The sequence below is a fragment of the Uloborus diversus genome, chromosome 9, assembly GCF_026930045.1.
Source record: "Uloborus diversus isolate 005 chromosome 9, Udiv.v.3.1, whole genome shotgun sequence".
In the NCBI taxonomy this organism is placed as follows: Eukaryota; Metazoa; Arthropoda; class Arachnida; order Araneae; family Uloboridae; genus Uloborus; species Uloborus diversus.
Genome location: NC_072739.1, coordinates 126767225 through 126788086, shown reverse-complemented (window position 1 = coordinate 126788086; position 20862 = coordinate 126767225). Strand labels below are relative to the sequence as shown.

General features: G+C 31.1%; 1 protein-coding gene across 1 annotated transcript in view; it reads left to right on the top strand.

Moving 5' to 3' along the window:
- Nucleotides 1–20862, top strand: part of LOC129230478 (mRNA (2'-O-methyladenosine-N(6)-)-methyltransferase-like) — a 141363-nt gene that overhangs the window by 27439 nt on the left and 93062 nt on the right. The window contains exons 6-12 of the mRNA XM_054864880.1: nt 37–268; nt 2140–2239; nt 2353–2515; nt 10774–10949; nt 13645–13731; nt 15597–15781; nt 17983–18076. Coding sequence (XP_054720855.1) covers nt 37–268; nt 2140–2239; nt 2353–2515; nt 10774–10949; nt 13645–13731; nt 15597–15781; nt 17983–18076 — 1037 coding nt within the window. The remainder of the gene's footprint in view (nt 1–36; nt 269–2139; nt 2240–2352; nt 2516–10773; nt 10950–13644; nt 13732–15596; nt 15782–17982; nt 18077–20862) is intronic.

Genomic DNA, 20862 nt, shown 5'->3' with positions numbered 1-20862 from the left:
ATATCTTATAATGTATCTTACCTTTTTTATTTTTAGGTATTGATGCTCCGAAAGAGTCACTTAATCGTTGGTTCATGGAACGCAAAACCATCGACCGTGGTTGCGACCCTCTCCTTCCTTCCAATTGTTATCCAGAGATATCTCAGTCGATGGTGAGAGAAATCATGAATGACATACCAATCAAGCTAGTGAGACCGAAGTTTTCAGGGGATGCTCGTAAGCAATTGTCCAAGTATGCTGAAGCTGCAAAGAAAATGATCGAAACCAGGTAATACCATCATCAAATGTGTTTATTCGATAAAAGAGCATGATAAGTGTATTTAGAAGGATTTCTAAGATTGTTACATGTAATGCAGGATTTGTCGATATGTTAGGGCCATTTGACAGGAAAAATGGATATTTTGTCCTATACATGACAGCTCATAAATTGAAAATAATTATTTAAATGAGTAATGGAGAAAATTATGTTGCTGGAGGAATCACAAACGTATGTGTGATTTCTTAAGCAAATGTTTTTGTTAGTTTTTTAATAGAATTATAATTTTTATGAAATGTATGAGCTGTCGTGTGCGGGACAAGATGGCGACTTTTTGGGAGAATGGCTCATTAGTTAATGCATATCACAACATATATCCAACATTTTTTTTAAAAATAACATGTCTTTTATATTTATTTTTCAAACTACGATCTTTGAAATATAGAAGCATTTGTAATAATCATATTGATTTATTTTTATTAAAAGTAACCAAAAAGTAATATATGTCATACAATATATTAAATATAGTGGAATCTCGATTTTACATTGTCTGTTTCATACATTATCCCGCTTCCAATGCCATTTTTTATGGGTTCGTGAAAATCACTGTACTAATAATGTTAAAACATTTTAGATTTACGTTACATGTTTTTAGAAAATCTGCTTACTTTATTTTTCAAAAAACATCAAAGCCATTTCCTCTATATAAGACTCACAAAAACATTTTTTAAGGTTCTTTGTTTCAAGATAAATTTGTTTTAGATGTTTGAAGCCAGCCCCTTATAGCTTTTAAATTCCATGGATTTCAGCTCCTCTTGCATTATCTGACCTTGCTTTTATTCTAAGACTGGTTTCAATTGGTCTCTATAAGTGTTCGTTTCAGCACCATAGCCTTTTTTCTCATTTGTGAAAGCTTAGTCACTGTGTTCTTTACCCGAAAGAAATGTCTCAATTCAAAAAATTGAAATACTAAAGCATTTTTTTTTTTTTGCTATTAAAAACCAAAATTTAAAAAAAAAAAAAAACCTAGAAAATTTTTCGCATTTCTAAATTTACGCATTGTTTAAGAACTTTGCTTTACCATTGTCACACTAATCAAATTTCTAAAATGAAAATTGCAAATAATTTTACTTCAAAAACATGTGATTTTTCACAGATTACTATAACAACTAATGGGGGAAGTATTCTCCCCCCCCCCCCCCAACATAACTACAAGAATTTAAAATAAGGAAACGCTATAAGGAAATAGCTTGAAGTTCTTCTCACAAAAGGCTAAAGATTTTCAAAAAAGCGAAATAGAAGACTAATCACCAGTCTACATCAAAGCCCAGACTGTCAATTACCCTGTCACTCACAGGGTTTGAGTTGCCACTCTTAAGGGTTACATATAGGACAAAAATTTTGTGCCGTGCGAAGCTGACCGTATACAATGGTGGCCAGTTCAAGAAGTTTTACTGTATTACCTGCATATCATAGTGTAAGTAGATGAGACCAATAGTACATAACTTCACACTTCCATGTGAAAGGCATAACTTGCCAGCTCTTACCACAGCAAATTTAATGTCTTGATTCCACCACTGCATTAGATTAGTAGTAAGTCTTTTTGTCGAGAAATTATTTAGTTACAAACAGTTAATGCATTTTATAGATACAGTAAAACTTCTTTAATGCAGACAAATTTTTTTGTCCGTAATAGAGGGGTGTCGGCAGGACGGGTTTAATAATGTTGTTTACCTTGGAATCGGGGAATCAAAAATTGTCCCCATAAGAGGGGTGTCCATTAGGAGGGGTTTTACTGTACCTATGTATATAAAAACTGTCCTGTAAGATTTCTGGCTAAATGATTTCATACTGTTTGATATTAAATGAAATATCTCTCTTAGGAATATATCGCCAGAGAGTCGTAAGATAGTCAAATGGAATGCAGAAGATGCTTTTCAGTGGATAAGGAAGACTTTAAATGCCACTTTTGATGACTATCTAGTATGTATTTTTGCCATTGCCCATATCCCTATCTAATTTAAATGATTTGTAATTTTGCATCTTTGTATTAGAAAAGGGATATTTTTGCAAAAAAATTACTTTGATTATTTTAGGAAAGACTTGCTCATCTGAAACAACAATGTCAACCTCATCTTGTAGAAGCAGCCAAAGACTCTGTTGACTCCATTTGTGCAAAAATATATCATCTGTCATGTGATTATGCTAAAAAAATACGGGACAAGCATTGGGCACTCTTTAGACAACATGGTATTGAAGGTAAGACCTATTTATGATTTTTTTCTGAAATTGCACTGATTTGTATGGAATAAATCTTCTTTAAAAAAAATGGTTTCTCTTCAGGTAAAAATTATCAATAGCATGTTATTTGTGCAACATTAATTTTATCTCCTAACTGTATCATTTCATGATTCATGAAGATATATTAGACTTCAAGAGATGTAATTTAGGAGCTTCAATATTGTCATAGGGGAGGAATTTATGGAAATTGTACCAGCCATTGATATTTTTAACTTGCGTAAAATAAACACATTATCTATGATCTTAAAATAATAATAAAACATTTTTGATTCCATAAAGCAGCTAATTCAATAAAGCTGGATTTTATTCAGTATTTGACAATTTGATTCATTAAGGGGGTTGATTAAAATAATCACTGATTCAATTAACTGGCGTCCACTGTAGTAGTAGTAATAATAACAATTAAAAAAATAACATGATTAGGTCAAAACTGATAACATTCAATGTTTTTGATTGATCCTATCATTTCTTGAAAATAAAATTTTATCCAAGTAAAAATTTTATTGAGGGAACACTTAAAAATTATCAAGAAAGATGAAATGAAAAATATTTAGCTAAAACTATTCATTTCTATTATTTGCCTAAATCATATCAGGTTAATAAGTTTTGTAATAAATAGTTAATTAATTCATATTTATATGTGACTCTAACAATCATATCGGCTATATTGTGCACAAAATATGCACTGCAAACTGTTAGTTCTCTATGTACAATTACAACTGCATATGAGTTTCAGAGAAAATTTTATTTATTTTTCCCCTTCCAAGAGGGTTGTTGGGTTTATTACAAAACCCAAAAGAAGTTTTATTACAAATCCTGTGCCACCTAATACAATTGATGGAAGTTTAAAGTTTAAGGGTCCAATTCTTAGAGATAGCAGCCCTATAGGAGCAGGCTCCCAAGAGCTTGCTACATGTCCCACCTGACTTAAGTCAAAGTCTGTGTTTGATTGCATATTAAACAGTACCCGGACTTTTTTTTCCCTAGCGTAGAAGCTTATTGACTGTGTTAAATAATTATAACACAGTATAGTACCTCCAAGTAACCGACAGTGACGGTACCAGAAATTTTGTCCGTTACTATGGAGAATCACTTTGTGAGGATTTTGCTTTTTAAGCCAGGGTTCGTACGGGTCATGGAAATCCTGGAAAGTCATGGAAAAAAATAAGCAAATTTCAGACCTGGAAAAGTTATGGAAAATTTAAATTTTCATTCAAAGTCATGGAAATTTATTTAAGGTCATGGAAAAATGTCCTGGGCAAAGAGAAAGTAACTGCATCTAAAAGAGCATAAAAATCTTGAGTGATTTAACAGTATTGCACATAAAAGCTATTAAAACTGGAAAATTGAACAATCCCAAAAACAAATCTCAATTTTGAAATCTCATTGCATCCACTTCTGTTACAGCCACTCGTCTTTTTTGACAGTGTAACTTTATTGCTTGCACATCACTTATTTTGAATTTACTATTATTTTCAACACTTCTTACATTTTTTATTCTGTAGTAGCGAACTTGCACATTCTTGATTTTGCCACGCCCACTCAAAAATGCAATTCGATTGCATCCGAGTTCGTTTCCATCACTCGTAAAAACTTCATTGTTAAATTTATCAGAGTTTATCTTAATTTGTTGAAGGTTTTAAAAAATAAAGATCTTTAGTCCTGCAATAGCATAGAGAAGTAGGGGAATTCTAATACTCTAAAACAGTAGTGCCCAACATACGGCCTGCAAAACTCAATGTCAGGAATCAAAACACTATGTTCTAGAATTTTTAAACCTATTAATTAGTATGCATCTGAATATGTGCAAATAAAAGTACATTTAAATCAGAAGATCTATTCACTACTGATTTTTTTTTTTTTTTTTTTTAATAAATATCTGGCTTAGAAACATTAATTTACTACAGAATGTGACTTTACTTTAAAAAACCAAAATACTGTTAAGTTATGTGGATAATTAAATGCATTGTTGATACTAAAGAAACTTTTGGAGCAAATTTATTGAAACGTATTAATGAGTCATTCAACCTTTATCCCATTCATTATCATTCTGCCTATTTACAAAAAAAAAAAAAAAAAAAAGTTAGACAATAAACATCATTATATTCCATTCACTGTATTTTTACTTAAATTTATGTGATGAAGACAAATAAGAATAGCTTAGGTTTTCTAGTGAACACTGTGATATTTTTTCAATCACAAGTAAGTGCTTCAATGAGGTAGTGGCATTCACGTAAAAGTTTTGCTGATGCTCATTTCCAAAAAAATTGGCAGACTTGATATTAAATTGTACTATATTCTCTTCATGTAACAAGGTCATAAATATTTATGAAGTCATGAAAAAGTTTTGGAAAAGTCATGGAATTTTTTCATCCAAATAGAGTATGAACCCTGTCTTTAGTCAGGCGATAGAATACAGAAAAGGGGAATTCTAATACTCTAAAACAGTAGTGCACAACATACGCCCTGCAAAACTAATCCATGCGACCCACTGCTTCGTTCACTGTCAGAAATCACACATGTTCTGGAATTTCTGAATCTATTAATTTATATGCATTTGAAAATGTGCAAATAAGTAAACAAAACAAGTACTTTTAAATCAGAAGATTGATTTATTACTGAATGGTTTTTTCAAAAAATATCTGGTTTAGAAACATAAAGAACTAAACTATGTGGCTTTACTTTAAAGAACCAAAATACTGTCAAGTTAGATGAATGATTAAATGTTGACACTGAAAGGCAACTTATGAAGCAAATTTATTGAAACTTAGTGATGACTCATTCACCTTTTTCCCCATTCATTATCATTCTGCCTGTTTATAAAAAAAAATTAGACATTTAAGCATCGTAATTTTTGTTTCACTGCATTTATACTTTACTTAAATTTGATGAAGACAAACAAGAATAGTTTAGTTTGTTAAGTGTACACTTATATTTTTTACATTACGAGTAAATGCTTCAATGAAGCTGTGGCATTCATGTAGACGTTTTGCTAAAGCTCATTTCCAAAAATTAGCAAGTTTGAGAATAAGTAGTGCTATTCTCTTCGTGAACAAGGTCATGAAATTTTTTATTGAAGTCATGAAAAAGTCTTGGAAAAGTCATGGAATTTTTTCATCCAAATAGAGTATGAACCCTGTTAAGCTGATAGCATATAATTTGATGAAAAATTAGGATATTAAAAATGCACTATTGCTATTGTGCTTGACAAGACTTATCAATTGTGTATTATTTACCACCTTTCATTTTAAAAGTTTTAATTGATCATTTTGTTTTGCGTAAATAAAGGTAAGGTATATTAGGTTGGAAACTAACTTAAATAAATAAAACAGATTTTGCCATTTGTTTTAACATTGAAAAGCTGTCTTACTGAATATAGGTATTGAAAATGTTGCATCTCTCGACGTCTCATATTCTCAAAAAAAAAAAAAGCTTTTCACTTTTGTATTCATTTTAAAAAGTCACCAATTTTTCAGGCATCACTTCCATTCACTGGTACCCCATCCTTATCATCCTTGAAAAGAAAAAGTTGTTCAATGCATTGAGCTTCCTTTACTAATAATAAAGCTGGATGTCTGTGACGTGCATAGCGCCTAGACCATTTTTTATGAAATTTGGCACAAAATTAGTTTGTAGCTTGGGAGTGTGCACCTCGAAGGGATGTTTCGAAAACTCAACTTTTTTCTTTTTCTGTTCCAATTTCAATAACATTTTATCAAGCAAATTATCATAACTTGGATGAGTAAATTACCGTAACATGGGTGAGCAAATTAACATAGCAAATTTGCGAGAAATTCATCATCCAATATTAGTAAATATACAGGCAAATCAAATGGCATACAGGCAAAAAACTTCTAATTTTCTACTATGAGCAAAGCCGTGTGGATACCGCTGGCGAAAAATAAAACTTGTAACATTCAACTCCGATACAAATGTTTCGAATAAATTTCATCTCTCTTAAAAGGATATGAAAATTTTCCAACTTGAAAGGTTTTAGACAGACAGCAGGGGTCTCGCCAGAGGAAATTTAGGTTTGTTAACGGACCCTTCACAAAAATCCGATCAACCAAAACGAACCTTTCACAAAATTCCGATCAAGCAAAACTGACCTTTCACAAAATTCTGATAAACAAAAGCGGATCTTTCATGATTTGTTTGTTGAAAGAGCAAATCTGAAATCAAAATACCGCAGCATATTTCCGTGCATAAAAGTGATGATGTTGGGAACCTTTTTTAAAGTTAAATTAGAGGGATCAACAAATCTTCCAATTTTGCAAAAGAAAAAAAAATCAACACTTTTGTGATGCTCCTGCAAATGCTAAGTAACTACTACGATAAAAAACTACTATGGCGAAATAAATATAATCCTTGTTGTTGGTTTCTTTGAAAGAAATTAACAGCTGAAAGTCAGTTTGGTTTATAATTTTGCTTGTTTGTTTTATGCAGCAGTGTTGTTGAAAACCTCTCTGAAAAAGCATCAACCTTCTCTGAATAGGCGTCGTAAGAACTTTTCATCCTGCTCATGATTTAATAAACAATAATACACAGCGAAATGAACTTAGAACAGCAAAGGATAGTATCAATGGGGGGGGGGGAGGATGTGATTGCTTCATATAGGGTTACCTCAACTTCAAACTTATCGCCACTTAGCGTCTGGCGGTATGATGTTTAACTGTTATTTTGGGAGAAAGCTATACAGGTTTGATTTTTCGATGCTTACATTTTGAAAAACGCAATCTTTTTATATCCGATATGAGAATCATATTTTATTCTTCTTTCAAGCTAACTTTGCTTTATTAAGATGCAAATAAATGAAAAGTCTCTTTATTTTTGTAACACTCATATCAAGTTTTTAAAGCGGAATTCCATTTTCTTTTATGAGTCAAAAATTAAAATGTTGAATCAATGATTTATTTTTATTTTATTTTATTATTTTATTTTTTTGGTTCAACTGTGTCTAGATATTAATGATATGTTTATCATAGGACTCTAAAATAATTTTATCAAAAATATTTATTTTTCAAGCCGTTTTTATACTTTTGATGCCTTTACTTCAAGGATTGCAATCTCTTTGCATCCGCTATGGGAATCAGATTTTTCGTATTTTCTATGTTTAGTACGCTTTGTTCAGAGGTAAACAAATAAAATATTTTTTTATTTTTGTAAAAATCAGAGTTAATAAGTTTTAAACAAAATTCAGTGCTCTTTAAGAGTGTCTTGGTTCAAACAGTTAAATGCTGAACCCCTACCTAAATTTCTTTGTTGGAGTTATTTTTAATACTACACATATAACATTTCTAGTATAATTTAACATAATGTAGAATAGTAAATAAATACTGATTCTTGGGGGGTGCCCATCTCCCCCCGAATGCTCAAAAAACTCTCAAGAATGATACTCTCAGCAGAAAAGATTGAAAACACAACTTTAAGTGTCAATGATGCAGTTTGTGCCACCTCAAAGTTCTAAAATTTTGTTTTTACAAAAAAAAATTTTTTTTCACAGAATTATTGATTTTTCACAAAAAACGGACTCTGTGAAAAATCCTGGACAGTGCATGCTATGCTTTTCTTTTTCATAATCTCTCAGAATCTCAATCTGCCCTTTTTTAGATGCACCTTTTCATTGTACTTTCACACTAAACTGAATAAACGTAGTTTCAGAGGAGCTACACTGGGCTTTAACCAAGAAACTGCAGTGAAAAAAATATCTCAAAGCAGAACTTGAGTAGGGGAATAAACTAGAATGTAGGAATGAAAAGTTTCGTAAGATTTTATAAAATAACTAGTAGATAAAAGAAAGGGAAAAAGGGAAAATACTTATAATAACCATGTACTCAGTTAGCTTATAGAAAATTTTGTCAAATCTATCGAAAAATAAACTTTTTTTTGTTCAAATAAATGTCCGCTATTCAGAGTGAATTATGTTATAGAATCACCTGTATTTAGAGACTGGGACTCACAAAAATGTCCACTATTTGGGAATGTCTGTTAAAGAAGGTTTTACTGTATAAATGGGTCAGTAACCTACTTCCTATGGATAAGTTTCTCTGATTTATTGCACAAAACTTTTCATTTCTTTACTAATATGGTACCTGAGGAAACTTTACGGAACAGCCTACCGACTTTAGTCTAGAGCCTGTTTCAAGTTTTCGTTTTTGTAATTGTTTAATTAACAGGGTGGCGACAGATCAGCGAAATCAGGGAGATCAGGGAAAAGTCAGGGAACTTGATTAATCAGGGAAAAGTCAGGGAAATATCAGGGAATTTTGAAAAAATAACAAAAAATCGGGGAAAATTGATTTTATGAAGAAAAAATTTTTTTTTTTTTTGCTTTACAAAATTAAGTACTCTAATTCCCTACGCATTTTCTGCCAATTAAATGTTCAAAAAAAAAGTAAAATTAATGAGGTGTGATTATACACTGTCGCATATTTGTGCATCTTTTTTCCTCAACGTCAAAGTATTGAATCTTACTTAATAACCACAGGATGAACTTCCTAAGACTGCTTCTGTGTCTGTTAGGTTGTTTATTTTACCTAGTTTGACATTTTCTTTTACGCTTTCAATGCTACGTAAAATAAACAACCATACAGGCAAAGAGGAAGCCTTCATTAATGCCTTAGCCCCTTTGCCTTTATTCTAGTGTCTTGAAGTAATTAGCGTACTGTAATCACGATTTCAAGAAGAAATCTTTGGTTTTTGAATTAATTCTATAAAAGCTTAAACATTATTACTTCTTTGCGTTTTTAATTTAATTGCTAGAATTGAACCTTCAATAATAATAAAAAAAAAAAAAACTTACCGCAAATTATAATGGTTTTCTTTTCTTCAGACTTAAGTGATTCTTTAATTTTATAACCATATTGTATTCTTCTTTTATATATTTTAAAATTAACTAATTGCTTTTTCTTTCTTTCTTTTCTTTTTTTTCTTGCATTTGAAAGTTGTTCGTTACAAAAGCAATCTAAGATTTTTTTTTCGATACATACTGAAATCATTTGAAATAGTTAACTTGTGTACTTAAGTAAATATCTTTATTTTTTTATTGTTAAAAAATGCTGTATTCATTCATTAAAACCTATGTTATTGATTAGAGAAAAGCTCCCTATGGATGGATGTCAAATGCTTTCATCGGTTCTGCATAAATATATCAGTTATATAAGAATAACGAATAACTACATTACTTCTATTATTTCACTATTACTTGTTATTCTTGCAACAATTATTATACTGTTTAAAAACTTAGTTCTAAATAATTTCAATTACTTTTTAGTTTTATCATAAATACACATATGTTTTTAAGAATAATTTTAATAGTTTTTTAAAATTCTTATGCTAAGTGGTATCTGGAAGTAAGTATTTTTTTTTTTTAAATTTTCTATAATCTTTCCATGTAGAAAAATTTAGTATACTGTTTTTTAGGGTTCCCCCCCCCCCCAAAAAATTGACTTCATATGTTTTTTAAAACCATTTTATTAAAAAAAGTAGCATCTTTTTAAAATATATCTTTAGTTCAACAGCTTTATACAACTTAAAACGTTTAAAATACTGCATTTTATACAAACATACAATGGATTTAAAGTAGAGCAAAGGAAGAAAATCATTATCATTGGTAATGTAAATCTGGGAAATTTGGTGAACTTAATCAGGGAAATCAGGGAAAAGTCAGGGAACTTTTTTCACAGTTCCTGTCGCCACCCTGATTAAGCTTTCAAAATTAAATATTGTTTATCCTTTGCATTTTAACTCTTGTAAATGTAAAATACACTAGGAAATCACCCATTAAGTTATGACTGGTGAAAATTGCTTCTATATTTGAATGAAGTAACAGCCTGTTTTGTGATATTTTGATGGTTGAAATATTAACCCTAAGCTTCAGTAGATAGTGTTCATTGTTGACCCCTTTTTTGTTTCTTCATTCCCCTGAAATGACAGTAAAACAGTGAAGTGACTGGATCCAGTTCAGCCTTGTCAAAATAAAGCATTCCCCTGCATGTCAAACATTACCAAAAAATATTATCAGATTATCATGCTGTGGCACGAGTTTCATTGTTGAGGACCTCAGGAGTATTATTCGATCAGTGAACTGGCTATTATATTTATGAGGATAAGTGTCTTTATAATGGCAAATTGAAGTGTTTATCAAAAATAATGTTTATTATGTATGATCAGATGTTATTAAAATTTTAATTGTACTTTCTTTTTGCTGTCTGTAGAGATTACAAGTCCTCTGCAAGTAAGCATTCATAAAAAGGTGTATTGTTATCCTGTACAATTTGCAATTTCATCCCCTCACTTACCTGCTGTGCAGCATCATCCCGAAAAGGAATACACTCTTTTGAGGTTCAAAGGAGATGTTGTTCGAATCAGTACTGTGTACTTCCAGAAACTGGTAAATTGTATTCTCATTCATTTTTTTTTCCAAAAAAAAAGTTTTTAACTGTGATAATTTTACATTAAACTGTCTAATACAGTGTTTCCCAACCTTTTTGAGCTTATTACCACCCTCTATTAATTAGAGCTTGGCTGACACTTATTGCTCTCCTCTCCTCCTTCTTCCTGGAAAAAACATAACTTGGGGATAGTAAACATCAATATTATGGAAAATATAAATGCCTAATTTAAATTTAAAGTAAAATGTGTATGATAAAATAATTTCATCCAATCACTCTTAAATTAAAAAAATAAATAATTAAATAACGAATAAAAGTACCCTTTTTATACTTTTTATTTCTTTTCTTTTTTTTCCAAAACAAACTGGTAGGTATTTGAAGGTAGGTACTTAACTATGTTCTTTATGAAATTATTCTCTTTTTTAAACAGAAATCTGGGAGAATTAAAATCACTGGCTGCTTAACTTTTGATTCCTTGTCTGAACCCTAAACAATAACTTGTGAATATGTTTTCTGTTTCCATATTCACTTGCTTTTTGCTATTATTATTTTGTCTTTTAAATATTCATCGCCCCTTGAGGAGTCAAATTGTTCCTTTGGGAGGCAATCTCCCCCCAAGTTGCGAACCACTTGTCTTATATATCACTCACCCGTAGCGGTAGTGACGCATGTCAAAAAAAGTGTTGGAAAAAATTCTCCAAATACATATGCACAAAAAAAATTATGGTAGTGAAACTTCAATAAGTCGAAGTTGCAGAAAATGCGAAAATATTTCGAGTTATCAAAAATTCGTCTTATCGATTACGAAAACAAAACTATAGAATAATATAAAATACCACCACTGACACTCATTAAATTTATAATGTTATCAGAGTGATAGAATGATGTATCAAAGATAATATATTATTGCATCAAAGCAACAGTAGAATATCTTTCTGTTATTCTTAGGCTTAGATGTCTGACTGTTGTTCTGAGGCGCGGCAATATATACTTGACCTAATTAATGTATAATATGATACTTTAAATTCAAGAGTTTAAATAGGTTGGATAACAATTTTATAACTGAATGTTGTATGTAACAGTTTTTAATAAACAGGGAAAAAAACATATTTAAAAAAAAAATCTGTTATTGAACATTGCTTTGAGCAGAAATTTGTTCTTTCGTTGAATAGTCCTTGGGTACTTTTAAAGCTTCAGGGGGGGGGGGGGGATCATCAAAGAGGAAGCACAGTAATTGAAACGTTTTTTCCATTTTTTAAAGTTGTTGAAAACTTAGAGGCACATCAAATTTCAATGACTTTTCCTACTTCTTTGCTATGCTACAATCGAATAAATTCAACTTTTTCTCGGCAGCCAAAATTTTGAAATGTTCTGTTAGTCTATTTTAAAGTTCAATCCCAAACATTCAGGAATCAATGAAATGGCACAACAAATATTAGCTTTCTATAACAACGCAAGAAACAAACCAGTCTTGGAAAAATCTGCAGCTTCATAGAATACTGCAAAATCTCAAAAAATGTCCATAACTCTATCCCCCTTGTCAGTAACCATTGAATTATTCCTTAATACCAAATATACGCACCTCTATCCCTCCGTTATTTTTTAAATCCCATTTTTGGGCTGTACTAAAAGCATTGGTTTACCCCATGAGCAGTTTTTTTTTCTATGCTACAGAGGGAAATGAAGTAAACAATTATTTAAAATGAAAAGAAAATAAAACTGGCCAAATTATGTCCGAATAATCGGTTTCAGAGATTTATTCGACCCACTTTGTCTAGATGCCTTTTGATGCTATGCAATTGCGCCGATTTCTTTTTTTTTTTTTTTTTGTCCATACTTTTTGAGGAGAAGAAAAAAAAATGGAAAAGAGTTCGACTTATAAAATAACGTTAACAAGGAAACTGACGACTGTCATGGAATAAAATTTCACTTATCGAATATTTCGACTCACCGAAATTCGACTTATTGAAAATAAATAACATTAGTTCTCCATTCAGTTAAACGGGAATAAATATTTACTTCGGGTTATATATCAAAGTTTTCGGCTCATCGAAGTTTGACTTGCAGAAATTTCACTGTATTAAGTTTTCAGGCTTGCTTTTGTAGTTTAATTTAATAGTGTGTTGAATTTTTAAAAATTTCTTCTATTCGGGAAATTTTAATGATGTGTCAAGTGATACTACTGATTGTTTCACTTATACAGCACTTCGTACCTGTTATGTAAACTAGCTTTGTCCCAGGTTTGTGAAGAACCAGGACATAAAATTTAAATTTAATTTTTTTTTCTTTTTCTTTTTCTTTTTTTTTTTTTGAGAAATTGCACTATTGTTGCCAATAAGCGGGATGTCTATAAATCTAATTTATTTATATTAATGTATATTCTTTTCTTCTAACTTCATTCATCATACTGTTGTCTCAGTACAACTGTAGGATATCTTATTGCTGTTTCTGAGATTGGATGCCTTAAGGACGCTCTGAGGTCGTGATATATACTTTTTTTTTTTACATTCAACATATTATGAAAGTTATGTTTATTGAAAATAAAATGAGTTTTGTTCATTATTATTATTTTTCTTTATTTTGTTTTGTTTATTTATTTATTATGAAATGTTATTTATTTTAAACTGTTATTCATTCTCTTGTTTTATGACATAAAAATTGCATTTTCATTAAACTTTTTTTTCCCCCTATCAGGAGCATTTATATAGTCTAAATTGTTCTGATGATCGGAAATTTGAAAATTTTCTTTCCCGTGTGTGGTGTATGCTGAAACGTTATCAAGTAGGTATTCTTTTTGCATTGATATGTGCAAATTAAATGCTTTATCATTCTATTAAAAGTTGTTTATTATAGTTTTTGTCCTTATGTAGTTGTTTTTTTTTTTTTTTCAGTTTCTAACAATATGTTTAAGAACAACTATATTCTATGCTGAAAATAATATGCATTTTAAATCATAAATTGTTAAATTAATTTTAAAAATCTAAGTCAGATAATGTATGCCTCTGTGGATAATGTGTTACGACTTTTCCTTTATGGAAAGCCCTTTATCTCATGTATGACTTTTGCTGAAAAGTTAATTGCCGAGAAAACTGCATGGTATAAACATGTGCTATATGTAATTTAATGAAAAAATGTACTTTTTATTATAACAGTGATAGAAATGCTGCACTAGAAAAAAAATCCCTTTTTGAAATGTGTACAAACTAAGTAAGAAAATCCAAAGACAATCTTTTCGCTTAGTTTCTTTTTTTTTTATAAGATGTTCCGTCATCACAACAATTACAACTGTAACCCAAAACGGGATATATAAAACCTTTTGGGCTATAAAGACAATTTACTACAATACTTTAAAACTGTTTTCATAAGTAAATTTAGCAAAATGTCCTAGGCACCAAGTTGAACCAACAAATGTGAAAATTGGAATTTTTCAGGAGATGCAAAATAAATTTTTTTCCACATGATGCATTTAGTTATTTTCAATTTTCATAGATAACTTTAAGTGTAAAACTATTGTTTGAAGTAGTTATGACCAGTTGATAGCCCTTTTTGAGTATGGCAACCCATCGAATTTGAAAATCACAATTTGCAATTTTTCACCTTCGTTAGTTTAGCATGGTGCCAAGGATATATTTACAACATTTGTGGAAGGACGCAATGCTACTCATGCACTACCAATAACAATAAGTAAAATCTTTCAGAACATTATCACCGGTTGCTGCTCTGCGATTGTTGATTATGTCACTATGAAACAGAGGCTATCTTGATCTCAAACTCATCAGATTTGTCAGAACACATGCAGGTGGCATTTATGTTCACATCCAAGCAGCCTGAATATTAAAAAAAAAAGTTATAGGGCCCAACTTTTTTGGAGAATTTAAAGGTTGTCATGTTCCTTTAATAAGAATAAATAAATTCTATAAAAAATGTTTCCCTGTCCTCACTTAACAAGTTCATTGCCAAGCTGAAAATAAGAATTCCATATGGTGGCTTATTTTTTTATGAGTTTTATTTAGATATTATTGTACTCAAAATAAGTATATATATTGTTTATATGTTTTCATTATTGTATTCAGAAGATTTATGTGCTATACATCTTATCGCATGGTACGATTGTTGATACATAATACAATCCTTGCGCCACTAGGAATGTTGAAAAGGAGAACTTTTAGTTCTATCGTTCGACATGGTTATTGAATACAACAAAGTGAATTCCGCATTATGGAAATTGTTGAAGAATTGCTCCATTCATATTATGCATTTTTTGTCTACTAATTGTACATTCATTTGTTGAGTTTAAAAATTAAAATGCTTATAAAATACCTTAAGTAATTTAATAATCCTACTCTTTGATTCTTTCGTAGGAATTCATGCGGGAAAATATTTTCTTCATTTATTTCAAGAAAGCAGTCAAAACTAACTTTCCATGTACACTCCAATTGCCATTGTAAATGGGCTAAAATATTTTTACGGCACCAGACACCAACTTGCATCTGAAGATTTTAGAAATCCAGTTAATTTCTTGTACCTTATACTCTAAATAATAACTGGAATTACAGAAATTGTTCGTACCCCTTGCAAAGATAAAACATGCATGTCTTATTTATAAAAAGCAAGTTTTGACACATGATTTTTTACAAATCCTTTAGTCTTTTGCTGGTATCAGTCACAATGAAGGACATGGCATTCAGGGCTCACTCCCTGTTGCGGTCTTTGATTGCCTGCACAAGCACTTCAGTGTCACCTTTGAGTGTTTTTCCTCTCCTTTAAACTGCTTCTTCAGACAGTACTGCTCAGCTTTTCCTGACACAGACAGTTTTTTTGGATCCCGTGGGTAAGTTATGTTTCTTATGAGCTCTAAACACAGTGGTTCTCAACTTTTTTAAGGCTATTACCCCAAAAGTGGGTAAAATATTAACAATACCCCCCCCCCCCCAAAAAAAATAGGGTGTTCAGTTTAAAAACAAATTAGCTAGTGCATTATTTTTCTTTTGAACTACTCAAAATAAGAATATTTTAATTAGTTTTAATCAGAGCTGCAGAGTGAGAGGGAAAATGATGGACTCCGACTTCTTTGCCTCAATACCAGTCCGAGTCAGACTCAGACTCCGAAAGCACTGGCAGAGTCGCATACTTGGAGGAAAAATTACAGATTCCGACTTCAACTCTTGGAATTTCAAACCTCTGACTCCTTTACCTCAAAATCAGCCCGACTCTGACTCTGCAGACTTGGTTTTAATCATTCAGATAAAGAAAATACCTGTTTTCTAGTAATTTGTTGTTAAATCAAGAAGTAGTCAGTTGATGTTGATTTAAGTTAATGTGACCAGACGTCCCGCTTTTCATCTTACTTTCCCGCCAAAGTGTCCCGCTTTGTCGAAAGAGTCCCACTTTTTTGTTTAAATTCCGTCACACAAGAAATATAACATACAAACTAGATTTTTTAAATGCTTTTTCGATTTTCGCACTCAGGCGATTGAAGTCAACTGTTTGACAAAGATTGTTGAGTTTGGTTTCAGTTTGGCAGGCACAACAGCAGTTGTTGAAAGAACATTTTCCTTGGTGAATAAAATTTGGACATCTGAAAAAACCGCAATTATCAGTTGCCACTTTAAACAGTCTTCTTTTAACTAAAATTAACTTTTCTTATTTATGTAAGGAATTTCTTGATTTTCTGTAAGGCAACAAGAATTTGCTTCTTAAAATTGCTTCTAACAGCAAGTACAGCTGAAAATAATAATTTTGATTAATAAATTTGTTGTGTGATGCAATATTCTTTACATCAATACTATTAAATTATTTTCAACTTGAGTTCTTTATTGGTACATATGAGTTATTTCTTGGCATTTTTCTGTTACGTAAAATATTAAGCCTGTGGGAAAAAAACTACTCTACCCCCCCCCCCCGGTCATGTGTCCTTATTTTTAGCTTGAAAAATCTGGTCACATTATTTTAAGTTCTCAAAATTTGTTTAATACTTTTTGTTTTACCCATTGTACATTATGAGTTGAGCTCCAAGTTTATAACTTTTTTTTATAAATCACTAATAATTACCAAATAGGTAGTTAGATTTGATACATTTTTTTTTTCTTGTGACTATACCATGCCTCAATCCTTGTATTTAATTTTACCCCTTAGAAAATCTTATTTTTCACCCCTTCGGAGTTAATTATCCCCTGGTTGGGAATCACTGTTTTAACATCAGTATGAAACAGTATCTGTTTGCAGCTGTTTAGAAATACAGTATGCAGTCTTCTACCCTGGATCTTCTAGACTTAGGCAGTTCCAAATTTCTGACACTAACCTGTTTTCAAGCTATAGCATTTTGCTGACCTTGCCCTGTAAATGTGTTATTTACATCTGGAGCTTATTTTCAATATAAAGAGGGGCAGATAATATCATAGGAATATATTGATTTTAAAAGTATCATAATGTAAAAATTTCATTTGCAAATCTTTTGAATATTTTCTCAATTTTTATCTTAGCAATGCCCACAATAGACTTTCTCTCAGATCAGGATGCATGCACGGCGAGAAAACCTTGGATGTCCTTGAAATTCTTTTTTTTTTTTTTTTTCAAGGCTTTGGAAAATTGGAATAATGTACAAAAACTTCTGCAAAAGCCTAGATTTTTCTATTTATGTTTCCACCAGCAAAGCACATAGTTGTAGTAAAACATGTGACAGAAATAACTCCTCGTACAAAAGGGTTTTTGGGCCAAAAGTGGTAATAACCACCATAGCAAAAATAGATATACTGTACATAGATGTAATTAGTTACTTCAATATGTTTTTCAATTAAATATTCTCTTTTAAAAGTATTAATGTAATTTAAATTTTGTGTTTTATGTATCTTCAAAAATTGGACTCTGGGGATGAATAAAATAATTGTACTTGCCTCACAAGACTGTTTTACTGCAAATATATATTAATTCATAAGGTTTCAGGTATATTTTATGTGTAATAATGTATTTTTAACACTTTGATAGGTGCCATTATTATTATTTTTTTATTCATTATTTATTTCATTTTTCTAGACCTTTTTTAAATTTCTTCCCTGTAAGTGGATCATTTGAGGCTAATCCACCATACTGTGAAGAACTGCTTGATGCTACTTTGGTTCATTTTGAGGTATTTAAAACTTTTTCTGTTCCTAAAGGTTGTATGAAAAATAAATAATAAATATTTATACTTGCTTGTATCATGTATAAATGACATTTAACGAAAAAAAAATTTGGCACTGCACTGTTTTGTAATTCCTTGCTGTTTCCAAAAAGTATACTGCATAGTGTATATTCTTCCAAAGTTAATATCCTGTGTATGTTGTATAGTGCTGACTCTTGTGCCTATCTGGTTATTTGTTTTTACATTGATAAACCATCATTTTTATGAGTATGTATCATATTTAATAAATGATAGTGTCGTATTAAAAATCCACTGCTATTGTAAAACATTCACTAGTGAAACTATGTTGAATACAAGACAGTAAAAATTCTTATTTTACACGTCTTAAGGCTTTAGGTATTGCAAAATGTTTTGATAGAAATATTTAGTTGGCAAGTGTGGTTGGTAGTTATTAGTGCTGTTTTGAAATTTGGCGAGTAAAAAAACTCACTATGGCTTTTCTTTCATTGAATTCAATTCTTTAATAAAGCTCAAGTGGTTTATAATGTTTGTTGCAAAAATTTCATTATATGGTTCAAATTCCAGAATATTTTTACATAGAATTTCATTTCTAAATCTATTCTATGTTCCATAGTGTCGTCAACTTTTTTTGTAGGATGGGTGTGTTCAGAAAGAGTAGTGATTGCAATACCGGAATACCGATATTTTGAGCAATTTTGCAATTTCGTAGTACCGGTATTTGATGAGGTAAAGTACCGGTATTTTCGGTATTAGCCTGAAAACAAAAATAAATAGTTTCAATTCAAGTATTTTCAATTTATCTTATTAAATATCTATACTTTTATTTTATATGTACACAGACCCCGAAGAGTTCCTATTTTTCCTAGTTTTTCCTACTTTTTAGAGCTCTCTCCTTATTTTCCTACTTTTTCCTTTTTTTTCCTACTTTTTCTTTCTTTAGTATAGCACTTCTAATTGTGCATTAATTCTTATTTTTACAATGCCGCACCGATAATTTTCTGCATGTTTTGATTTTGAAAAGTAAAAGGAACAAACGGATCCTTAGCTTTTCATTGAATGAATACAGTAATTTCTGGAAGGAGCGCCGCGGCGTTTGAGTGTTTAAAAGTTAAATTTTCGTAAGTGACTTTTTTTTGCCGTTGCGGCGTTTATGATCGAATTTTCTTTTTATCGCCCTGACTTCAGTCCTACTGTATTAACGAAACTAAAAAACTAGATACTGGCACATTCTGATGCAATCATATGTTATTTACCCATCAATTAGAAGCTTTAAGTAAAGTAAACGGCAGACTGTTCAAAAAATGCGGGAAAAACCGAATGTCCTATATATTCGCCAATTTTTTGTATGATTACAAGTGAAATGGATCTCAATTTAAACCAAAAGGCAATGTAAAACCTTAAAAGGAACATAAGGAAGCAAAAAATGAAAAACTTGTACACTATACATATTTTATACTACATAAAAGCTACAGATAACAGAAATTCGCAAAAACTGACTACTTCAAAAATAATCGCGAAAACTTTTTTCGTACATAAGTATGATTATTGTTCATTCTATCGTAAACATGGTTTTTATAAAATTTCATTTTCTTTCCTTGCAAAGAGTGTATTTGCAAAAAAAAAAAAAGTAGCAAAACCTGGATGGTCAAAACGTTCCCGATTTTTGGAGAAAAATCGGAAATCAATTTAAAAGCAATATTTTGTTTTTATTTCATCATATTTTTAAAAGTTGGGGGATAGAGCTACTAACTAATATGTATTTTTTTTCTTTTTAATGGGTATTTTCTACTCTGATATATCATCAATATCGAGGAGTTGCCCATCATTTTTATGTGCTGGGTTTATGGCAATGCGATATTTCTGAGCATTTGAAATTTTTTTGGCAGACTCTTACTCTTTTCGAGATGCGGCAATTATACCGATGCGGCGTATCTACTGTAAGTTATTTTACTTAGTGCGCCTGATCAAAGGGAGGAGGGAGAAAGAGATATATGCAGGCATTTGATGTCAGGTGCTCCCCCTCACTCTCAATTTCGAGAACAATTTCCGAATGAATATTTTTGTTGTATGGTGAGGATTGAGATAAACTACATGCCTTCCCTTTTTTGCACAGAGAAACATTAGTAACTGATCTTTGTCTTTGATAAAAATGTTATGTTTACCATGCATATGATGTTTCCTTTTATTTTCGTGACAAACATTTTGGAACAAGAAGGAGGTAAAAATCATCAAACCATTAAAACAATATTCATTTTTATTGTTTGATTAAAATTAGAACTGACTCATCACTTTGATCCCCCCCCCCCGGAGGTGGCTAGCAAAGGATGTATACTAAATGCAAATTTTATCTGCAAACAAACAAAAACCACACAAGCATTAATTTTCCAAAGCCAGGGAGGGGAGAAATTGACCCCCATAAATGACGTGCCTGAAACAAAAATGTATGTTGAATGCTAAAAATACATAACATAGTACAAACTATTTAGTTGACTTATTTCGTTATTTATTTAGTTTAATTATTTTATTATAAATTTTATGTCCCATATTTAAGAACATATTTTATTTTAGTTCGGCATTTCAGTCGTTTTCCTTTTTTTTTTTTTTGAGCAATCACGATTGCTTATTGCTTTCACTTGACTGTTTTTGGCGTCCTATCATTTTATTTTCCCACCGCCCCCCCCTCCGCACCATCACCGTCGACCGGCTCCTCACAATGCTGCTCCTATAGCGAAAGCCGTCTCCAGGTTGCTCCATGTCCTACACACACACAT